The 11,867-nt window shown below is 32.3% G+C and overlaps 1 protein-coding gene across 1 annotated transcript in view; it reads left to right on the forward strand.

The window, feature by feature from the left end:
• Positions 9,420-11,867, forward strand: part of LOC107614518 (protein SRG1) — a 7,999-nt gene continuing 5,551 nt past the window's right edge. Inside the window, exons 1-2 of the mRNA XM_016316705.2 lie at positions 9,420-9,745; positions 11,214-11,461. Coding sequence (XP_016172191.1) covers positions 9,485-9,745; positions 11,214-11,461 — 509 coding nt within the window. The 5' untranslated portion in view covers positions 9,420-9,484. The remainder of the gene's footprint in view (positions 9,746-11,213; positions 11,462-11,867) is intronic.

Consider the following 11,867-nt stretch of genomic DNA (forward strand, 5'->3'; position numbering starts at 1 on the left):
TCAGTATTTACTTTTTTCTTTTTTAAATATATATTATATCACCACTTTTACTAAAATACCCCTTTTTAATTAAATAAAATAAAAATATATTTTTTATTTAATTTTATAAAAAATTTTAAACATCCTTATTTTATTTAATTAAACAAAAATATTCTTTTAAATTAATCAAATTTTAGAATTCAATTAGTCATAATTTTATAATTTCAAATAATTTAAACAACAAAACAAAAAAATATAAAAAAACAAAAAATCACATTTATTCTTCGTCGGGTTTCAGAAACCCTTTCGCCTGTGCAGGTTTTCCATATTCTTCTCTACTCTTCCTATTGACTTTCTCTGTCTCTCTCTCTCTCCCGCCGGAGCTCGATCTCTCTCATCTGTCTCACTGTGGCGTCGCACTCAAGATCTCTCCCTATCTCCTCTCTGGTCTCGCAATCGAGGTCATCGTCGCGTCATAGAGCGTCGCCTTCCTCCTGGTTCCAGAGAGCGTCGCCTTCCTCCTGTCGCCTTCCTCATGGTTCCGTCTTCCTCACCGTCTTCTTTGCCATCTTCCTCATTCTTCATCACTGTCGTCAGCTTCTCCCTTCCGGTAATTTCCTCCCTATGATTTCTGTGATTTGAATTATTATAGCATAGGTGTGATTTTTGTAATTAGGGTAATTTGGTTTGATTTATGTGATTTGATATTAGTTGTTGTTAATTTTGACAAATTGTTGAATTCTTATTTTATCTGCATATGTTTCTGAAACTGTGAATGCAATTTTCTCAATAGAAAACTTAATTTAGATGACAATAGTTTCATTTTTCAAATGCTGCATAGTGTCTTAATGCACATCTAATTTCACAAATTCTAAGTGATGCACTGCAAGATGGCACTTAGCTATTTTCAATCATGAACAAAATCTCTGAAAAAAACAAAATCTCTAAAAGTTTTAGTACTAATAGAATCCACCTGAACAGGACAAAAACAGAACAATTCAAAAAATATATCTCTTCAAAAATTCAATTTTAGTGAAGTGGTTGGTGAAACCAAATACTTCACATAGAATACACTTCATTGGCTACAATCTATTACCAAACATCCTTTGTGTTTGTTTTCTACAGGTGGCAATCCAAATCTTGAACTTAATTTGCGCCTAGCAACTCCAGGACATGGTCTGAAAGAAAACAGGGGGCAACTCCACTTTCCCTGGGTCCCTTACAGCATGCATGCTGGAAGAACAATGGTATAGTTGAACATCAAATCAAATCTTCACTTTTTTTAAGGTTCATTCAAAATTATGCTTTCACAAGCCTTCATTTAGATATGGCTTTCTCTTTTTGAAGGTTTGTTGTATAGTTCTATTAATTCTTCACATCTTTGTCCTACCTAGTGATCATAACATGTCGGGCTCTCTCCGTTTGTAGGTGGAAACCAATGTTAATTCGGTAATTGGTAATCCATCTTCAGAAAGGATGGTTGCAACTGAAGATCATCCTTCTCCGTGGAATGGCGTGAATCCTAGTTTCTTTCCCACTCAGGTAAATTTGCTATCTGATATCTCATTTTAGAATTGGAGTTGATTGCACATTTCCTTCAAGTACTTCACATTAATGCGTTTGAATGATACCTAAAGTTAGAAGTTGATTTTTATGTTCAGGTATAAGTAATGAATTTTTTGAAATTTTAGCCAATCGATCTTGTTGGATATAAAGGGAATTGTATATGTGTGTGTTTATATCATTTAATTTTCGTATTTCAAATTTTTTTTAAAGAAGTGCCTGAAAATATTATTTGGTGTTCAGTCATAAACAAAATGATGAATAATAAAGAGCTCAGCAACATTATATTTTCGCATACTATCCATAGAAGGTTCAGACGTTGCAACACTCTGCATCCATTGAAATTGAACTGTCTAGTGTAATCAATTCCATGATGGCATGCTTTATTATATGCGGCAAAAATCTTTGTATCCTGGCTTCAAAGGAATGTTGAAATATATGGCAGGAGAGAGCTGATAGGATCAGCATAGATCATTCCAAAGGACTACCCGGTTGGCCATGAAAAATGCACAACCAAATCACTGCTACCCCATTGCCTCCTTTCTCTGTTGCAGCATCATCAGGATTCTCCATCTCAGCTACATTTCCATCGAGCGCCATCTTTCCGGCTGTATCTATGTACTATGCATACCAAAAAACATGGAAGCCTTTTAATCCAATCCTTGGAGAGACCTATGAAATGGTTAACCATGGTGGAATCCTTGGTGCAACCTCCTACAAAGGTTAATAACCTGATATTTGGAAGCAGCAGTAGAAGCTTATCTATTATGATTTATGCAGTAGCTGAAAGCTTTCTTGTTGGAGAATGTCTGTTGAAATTTGTCGTCTTGGAATTAACTAGAACAATCCATTTTTCCATTGAATTTCTTGTCATTTGTTGAAAGAAAGTGAAAGAAGTTTTGTGGTCAAATATTAACTGTAAGAATAGTTAGATCTCTTACGAAGAAATCTGGTGTTGGAAAGTTATGGCATTAGCATTTTTTATTTTTCAGCTATGTTTTGTTACTATTATTTTCATATAAAACACTGAATTTTTAGCATCAATGGCCTTGTTACAACGTTTCTACTCATTGATAAAGCTTACATAGACTTCACTTATGCAATTTATAAATTTCATTGTGGATATTAATGTACAAGGGATCAAATCAAGGAATGTTACAAGCAATTGTTAAGTTGTAATCATGATTGCGTCCTCTGAAAATAAACAAAGTATATACATGAAAGAAGAAAGAAAACAACAATTGAGTGGTGCAACATGCACATTTCAAAGTATATCAAGAGCATATACCTTGAAGCAGTGTTGAGTTTAATTCTTTATATATACAAGTAAGACAGTGAATGATAGATTACAAGCTTCATTTTGTTAGCATATCAACCGTTGAACAGAAAAATTATGATCTTATTGCAATTACTTGCAAGTGAAATTACTATATTAATCTAACTCACAACAATGACACCATTTTGCTTTCTATATAGTCATCAATTTTGTTAGCATATCAACTGTTGACTCCCTAACATTAACTCTAGTGTTGGATAACAAATGAATTTATATTCTAAGATAGGAACAGAGATCAGACAATGGGTTAAAAAAAAATCAAAAATCAATTACAAGTGGGAGGGGAAAAATGGTGGCTTGTTTCTATCCAAAACAAGCAATAAAAAATATGCATTATCTACCATGGCATTCATCCTCCTTCTGGCTCTCCATATCTCTCTATCTGTCCACCAAATTACTTTGACAACCACTGAAAATGAAAAACAACCCAATCCCCTTTAAAAAGTGACAAAGTTCAAGCGATATGAATGCAACTTTGACCTTAGAAATATACAATATGCACCTTCCAATACCAAATGCAATGCTCAAAATCAATAAGAACAACTGGTATTAGTGAACAGAAACACAAATGGAAAGCCTGCTATATCATCACCAATATTCAAGACTTCAGGCCTTCAACTCCAGATGGTTCTGGAGATATGGATGACATATCAGTATATCACCACCAACATTTTGGAGGCTAATCTCTGAGCCGGTAGTTCCCGAATGCTTTAAACAAATCTCTCTTTCTATTCTTGTACTAGAGGCTGCTGGAATTACTGCTACATCGGATGAACTCTGACACCAGCTACCAAACAATGTAGCGTTCCATGAGCCTCTCGATGAAGTTGATCTATTGTCATCTAAATTAAGTTTTCTATTAAGAAAATTGCATTGACAGATTTAGAAACATATGCAGATAAAATAAGAATTCAACAATTTGTCAAAATTAAATAGTAATTCAAATCACATAAATCATAGGGAGGGAATTGCTGGAAGGGAGAGGCTGACGACAGTGATGAAGAATGAGGAAGACGGCAAAGAAAACAGCGAGGAAGACGAAACCAGGAGGAAGGCACCGCTATCTGTAACCAGGAGGAAGGCGACGCTCTATGACGCGACGATGACCTCGATTGCGAGACCAGAGAGGAGATAGGGAGAGATCTTGAGTGCGACGCCACAGTGAGACAGATGAGAGAGATCGAGCTCCGGCGAGAGAGAGAGAGACAGAGAGAGTCAATAGGAAGAGGAGAGAAGAAGATGAAGAATATGGAAAACCTGCACAGGCGAAAGGGTTTCTAAAACCTAGACAAGAGTAAATGTGATTTTTTGTTTTTTTATATGTTTTTTTTAATTTTTATTTAATTAAATAGATTTATTAGTAAAAATGATGATATAATATATATTTAAAAAAAAAAAATTAAATACTAACGTGGAAAATAAATTTCACATGACTTGTTATTACTTGTTTATATTTTTAACGTGTATGAATTTATAATCGTACCGTAGCAAACATCATTTATTAATATACGCAGTTAACACATTTTGATATTGCGACTCAAATTTAAACAAAAACATATCTCAACATCAGACATATGATAGAACAAGATTTGAATGCATTTTAAGTATACTTGGGATATGGCACAAAGAAAAAAAAATACTTATTAATATCCGACATATGTGCATAGAAAAAATAGAATCATAGTACCCAAGATAGGTGTGTAGTGAAAAATAAGGTTACAATACTTGGCATATTTACGAAAAGTATCCAGTTCTATTCCAAACGAAATGCATGGAACTTCAATAATTTAAAACTCAACTTTTATATAATTAGCTTTTGATAATATTAATAATTGAAAAAGTTCATTCAATTGGTGTAGTTATTATGAAAAAACTAAAGTTAATTTTAAAAGAAGAAACATAAATGGATAGATAATATTCTTTCAAGTCGATTTTTAAGAAAGAATACCAATCTTATTTAAATTTGAAAATTGATCATTATAATGGACATCTAATATGAAGTTTTTAAATTGACTATCAAGTGTCGAAAGTTGAATAAAAAATTATTGTGGGGTCAAATTTAATAATTTAGTGAAACAAATAAATATTATTATTATATACTACTCAATAAAATTTCAAATTGTAGTGGAGATGCTTACCCATACCCATAAAAGTAAATCCGTCCCTGCATGTGGAGGATGTCCATGATACTATTGGAAGTTTCTGGTACAATTTTCTATTGGCTCACCATTAATGTACAAACCAAGATAGTAAACAACATATGGGAGTTTAATAGTCACCTCACTTCATAGAAGATAAAAATTGTGGATTTTGGATCTCCACCATTTTAATACAGAAAGCAAGACATTATCAAAAATATTTTTTTTTTTAATTCTACTGTATATCTTATCCAAATCCAGCCTCCTCATGTAAGACAACAGGACATCATGGGAGATGGACAAGATCTCATGTGACAATAGCAACCAAGGCCTTTGCAAAAATAACAATATTTAATCTTATAAATTAGTCTATCTAATCCATAGATATCTCTAATATTTGTTGTAATTAAATATTCTAAACCTAGTGCATAAATAGTTTCGTTAATAAAATATTCCATTTTATGAATGACATATTCATATAACAACATTAATATTAATTAATAAAATATCCTAAATATTAAATAAAAAAATAATTTTATGTAAGTTTTAAAAAATTAATTACTCATATTCAACTATTTTAACATAACTAACGATCTTCTAGATACTCTAAATCCAACATACTAATTAATTAAAAAAAAAATAATCTAATCTAACATGTCAATATTTAACAAGTACTCTAACTACTTATATCTAATTAATTAAGGATGAGCCAATTAATTATCCTAACATGTTGAATAAAACTATATAAATATTTTAACAAAATTTCTAACTAATTAACTCTAAATATCTAATACGTTAACTAACTTAATAAAATCTAAATATGTAAACTAATTAATTACTCCAGAAAAAGACAAAATTAACCTTAAAATCTAACGTTCTAATAACGTATAACATCGTATTTAGTTGATTGATGTCTCTATCGCATACATATTATCGAGAACTATCTATACTTCAAGTATTAGAAGTAAAGGTGTTAAAAAGTTACTAAAGTTTAAAAAATTCTACAAATGAATGAATATCACAGCTGCAATTATTGAAAATATATCTCAGGTATTGTAATTTCGAATACTACAACCCTATTTACGTATTTTAGGTATGTATTGAAGACCCTTTTTTATTTTTTGTCATATTTCGGCTAATTTTTTTATAAATAGAAAAAAATTGTTGTATAATTCAATATTATAGATAATTGGTGCATTTTTTTTATATGGATTAATTTTTTTTTAATTTTAAAAAATAAATCAGGACCTTTAAATTTGAGAAATAGGAGAATCAGATTTTTATAGTGCACAAATTGACTAAGGATCTAATTTGTGGTGAGATATTTTTTTTTTGTTTCAAGCAAATTGAAAGGTTCAATTAGTATGATTAAATTTTTTTTCAATACTACAATACAAATCTGACCTTCTTCAGATTTATATTTTTTTTAAAATAAAAAAACTAAAAACCACAAATCTATCCCTCAGATTTATGGTATCAACCAAAAAAAAAAAATTAAAACACTAAAAATAGAATTCTTAAATTTATGGTATTCATACAAATAAAAAACACACCAACTTTTCATCATATTAAAAAACATCACTATTACTCTCTATATTAAAAATACAAAGCGTCATATTTATTTCAAGTGCATCCAAAATACATTTAAATCTTGTTGTGTTATTCCGAAGGTAGAAAACCCGGTTTATTCCGGGGAGAGGAACTCAGACAACATCATTGTAGCACAAGAGGTTCTCCATTTCATGAAGAAGACAAAGTCAAAAAAAGGCACCCTGGCCTTTAAGATTGATTTGGAGAAAGCGTACGATAGAGTGGATTGGGGATTTCTGAAACAAACCCTGGTGAGTTTTGGCTTTCCTCCTCCGATAGTCAATCTGATTATGCGTTGTGTCACTGCTTCCTCACTGTCTATCCTCTGGAATGGGGATAGATTAAATAGCTTTACTCCGAGCAGGGGTCTTAGGCAAGGAGATCCTATATCACCGTATCTGTTTGTGTTGTGTATGGAGAGATTGTCCTGTTCTATTAATTAGCAAGTTGATAAGGGCTTGTGGAAGCCGGTTGCGGTTTCTAGAGGAGGTCCAAGAATTTCTCATTTGATGTTTGCCGATAATTTGCTTCTTTTCTGTAAAGCTGAAAAACAGCAAGTTCAAACTGTAATGGTAGCTTTGGAAATTTTCTGCAAAGCCTCTGGGATGAAGGTTAATGTGAAAAAATCTAAAGCGCTATACTCCAGGAATGTTTCAGTGACAAGAAAAGAGATTTTCACTGGAGTCTCCTCCATCAGATTCGTCCAGAACTTGGGCAAGTATTTAGGGGTAAACCTTAATCACTCTCGGGTGACACGCGCAACTTTCAACGATGTTTTGGACAAGATTCGGGGAAGGCTAGCCAGCTGGAAAGGGAGATTGCTTAATAAGGCAGGCAGACTCTATTTTCTCAACTCGGTAGTGACTGCGATTCCTACTTATCGCATGCAAGTATCTCTCTTCCCTAAAGGGGTAACTAATAAGATAGAATCCATGATGCGAAACTTTCTATGGAAGGGTCGTCAAGCTGATGGTAGAGGCCTGAATCTAGTTAACTGGAAAGTGTTGGTCACTCCTAAGAAGTTTGGAGGTCTGGGAATTAGAGATCCTTTTTGTGCCAATATTGCTCTTCTTGGAAAACTAGTTTGGCAACTTTTTCACCATCCCGACAAGCTATGGGTTCAACTGTTGACAGAGAAATACCATTCTTCTAAGGATGATTGTTTTAGTCGGTCTCGAGGAAGGAAATTTTATGTTTGGAAGAGTATATGTCGAGCTTGGGATATCCTGAATGAAGGTTTTAGTTGGTGCATTGGGGATTTGGAACAGAACTTTTGGTTTTCTAAATGGAGAAGAGAGGGGCGACTGTGTCAGGAGATGGATTATGTTCACATTTCTGATTCGGATCTCAGGATCTTGGACCTTTAGTCATCTGGACAGTGGAACCTTGAGAATATCTATTCTCCTCTGAATTAGTCTCTGCAGAGCAACATTAACTCTTACAACCCAGATGTTCAAGCTAGTTCAGAGGTCGGTTGATGTTGGACTGGTGCGGCATCAAAGGTTTATGATGCTCATAGTGGTTATTTGTGGCTCAGTAAGAAGAAGTTTAGTTGGGAGGATAGGGGTAATTGGCTTTGGCTTTGGCGTCAACATGTTCCGGAAAAGCACAAATTTTTGGCCTGGCTATGTCTTCGGGAGGCTCTTCCTACTGCTGCATTTCGTTTTAGGAGGGGCATTTCGCACACAGATAGCTGTCCACGATGTTTCTCAGGTCAGGAATCGGTTTTACATTGTATTCGGGATTGTCCAAAAGCCTAACTTGGTTGGCAAGCTTTAGGGATCTCCGATCAACCAGTGGATTTGATGAGTTGGTTCTTACATAATAGCAAACAACGCCCCTTTAGATTCTTTTCTGGTCTCTGGTGGATTTGGTGTTCAAGAAATAACGAGATCTTTCATCCTCACGAGCATTGGACCACAGACAAGGTGATTGGTATAGCTTTGTCCTTAGAAAATGAGCTCCGAAATATTTTTGAGTTGCAACGACTATCTATCCCCTCAACCATTAGTGGCTCTTGGATTCCCCCCTCAGTGGGTACCTTTAAGATTAATTGTGATGCTAACTATCCTGGCAGTGGTGCTCGAGTTGGTTTTGCTTGTGTTAGCAGAGATTGGAAGGGAAGGTGGCAACGAGGCTGTCTGGGAACAATTGAGAGTCGTAGCATTTTGCAAGGAGAGTTGTTTGCTATTTGGAGAAGCTTTCTTTTAGCATGAGACTCGGGACAAAGAGACATTATATGTGAGACAGACTGTGTAGAGACTTTTACTATTGTCAATAATTTACAAGATTGCTCTGGGTTTATTGATCTTTTGGTGTTAAAAATCCGAGATATCATGTCTTGGAAATGGCATGCTAATCTTCGGTTGATCTTAAGAGATGCAAATACAGTAGCAAACATTATGGCAAAGACTGCAATGAGGACTATTTCTTCCCAAGTGGAGCTTCCATTGCCTTGGAAGGAATTTGAGAGTAGTATCCAACGGAACTGCCTTTCTTATGCAGTTTCTTGTTTTTTTTTTTTTCTTAATTTTTTTTTATTTTCTTTTAAGTCACAAACAAAAAAAATCTTGTTGTGTTATATTTCGATGTTCAATTGTCAGAATATACTTTTAGTTAAATTTGGGTCATCATAGTCTTTAAGATGTGACTAGTTGTGCATATCAAATATTGTGTGCTTTATAGATATCAATAAATAATATATTTATTTAATTTAAATAAAAAAATCCGTAACTTCTACACAAAATCAATGTCACCATTTTTTAACAATAGTTTAACACACAATAATAATTCCCATCTATCTATCTATAAATTCCGCAAATTTAGCATCAAGTGCATTCGGAATAAGGGTGATACGTATTATAATAATATTAGAGCCATGGAAGTGACCTTGAAGAAGAACAGCCCATCCGGGACATCAATTCTGGTGCCAAGTGTTCAAGAACTGGCCAAACAAAAATTGTCTAGTGTTCCACCCAGATACATTCAGCCACAACAAGATCATGATCTGGTAATCTCTGAAGTTGATCATGCACTTGAGATTCCAGTTATTGATTTGCAGAGATTGCTTTCTACTGAGTATGGAGATTCTGAATTAGCCAAACTTCACCATGCTTCCAAACATTGGGGATTCTTTCAGGTCTCTTTTCTCACGCCCTATCACTTCTTTAACTTCACTTCCTTCCAAAAATGGTAGCACTTAAAACTGTGCAGTTGTAAAAAATTTTGTGCAACTTTTTTTAAAAAAATTAACTTTTTTAAAATTTTGATAGCTAATTTAATTTTAATATGCACATATGTTCAAAATATACAAAAGTAAGAATTCATCAATTATATGCATGTTTATTGATGTACAGTATTATTTAGAGAAATTTAGTATAGATAATCTTCACCGTATATTAATGTGATTCAATGGTTAGATTAATAAAATATATATACATACTATAAAAAATTATAAACAATTAATTACTTAACTTAATATTGGTGTCCTTTAATAATCCTAGCTCTTTTCAAATAATCATTAAAAAAAAAACTTATGCGCGTTTATTCTTAATCTTGTTTATTTATACAAAATTTTACGTCATTTTCTTCTCTTATACTCTTATTAAGTTATTCCTCTCAAATACATACGTTTCATATTTAAGCCTCAATTCTTTAGGTGATCTTTTTCTGGTTGATTTTAGGAAAGTTCCTATGTTTTACTGAATTTTCAGTGTTTTTGATTTGTTAAATACTTTTAGCTTTTAACTAATATATAGTTAAGTCTAGTCTTAATAATGAAAAACGTATATTTTATTTTCATTATGAAAGAAATAAATAAAGAAACAGGAATAATTTCATCAAGAAGAAAAATTGAATAAGTGTGAACAATTTCTATACTTTTTTTAGTTTTGTAATTAAGTCATTTTTATATCAAAAGAGTTAAAATTAACAGAATATTTCTCTTAAAATATATGCGGTCAAATATTTAACTAAGTTTTTAATTATAAATATCTTCAATTTGCCATATAACATTTTTTACACTAGAAAGAACCTAATTATAAAATTAAAAGTAGCATAAGAATTCAATTGGATGAAAAAAAAAGTATAGAAACTAAATTACAAATTGATAAAATTATAAAGACTAACAGAATAATTAAACTAATTTTCTTCTATCGATTATATATATATTGGAATAAAATACCTTATAACACCAAATAATCAATCATGTGTACGTATACGTAATAAGAATTAATATAGTGGTTGAATTAGGGGCGGTGCTAGATACAAGGAAAGGGGGGCAATGGCCCCCCTAATTTTAATATTTTACATGTAAATTATATGTAAATTTTAGTTTAGCCCCCCTTAAAATTTTATTTTAGTCTTATTTTATTGTGTAAATATTTTTTGCCCCCCTCTAATATTTCTTCTAGCTCCGCCCCTGGGTTGAAATGACATGTGTGTGATCACTTAAAATAGTGATTTGAATTTTTGTTCAAACTAATAATTATTATATAGTTATGATACCAAATTTAATTCTCTTCCTTTCAATTCATATAAAATCAATCGTTTCATTCATTCATTCATAATTAGAATGAACAATCAATTTAATTTTGTTATTATTGTAGCTTGTAAACCATGGAGTTAGCACTTGTCTGATTGAGAAGGTAAAGTTGGAGATGCAAGATTTCTTCAACCTTCCAATGTCAGAAAAGAAAAAATATTGGCAAAGTCCAGAACATATGGAGGGGTTTGGACAAGCATTTGTTCAGAGTGAAGACCAGAAACTTGATTGGGCTGATATATTCTATATGCTCACACTACCAAACCACATGAGAATTCCCCACTTATTTCCACAACTTCCTCTCCCCTTCAGGTTTTATTTAATTTGCATGTGCTCCCACCAGATCATGATATGATTGCTATTGCCATGATTGAAAATATATTATAAATTTTATGATAAGTAGCTCTAGCTGCACATCGTCAGATTTTGTTATATTTTTAATTTAAAAATTTTTATTTATATTTTTTTAGGCTCAGACATAAGATTAAAGTTTTTCTACGAAAATAATATTGTCTTCTCGATCACATAATTATTTACTATTACTAAGATGTTTTTTCCTCCTAATTTGTGCAATTTATTTTTTGAGATCGCTAATGTGAAATGTATGATAGTTTTTATTATTATATAAATATTTTTGTTTCTTCCCTTCTAATTAATTTTTTGTTTTTGCTATTGTCATGAAATTATTTATTTTAAAATTTAAACGGATAAAAAAACA

The sequence above is a fragment of the Arachis ipaensis genome, chromosome B08, assembly GCF_000816755.2.
Source record: "Arachis ipaensis cultivar K30076 chromosome B08, Araip1.1, whole genome shotgun sequence".
Taxonomy (NCBI): domain Eukaryota; kingdom Viridiplantae; phylum Streptophyta; class Magnoliopsida; order Fabales; family Fabaceae; genus Arachis; species Arachis ipaensis.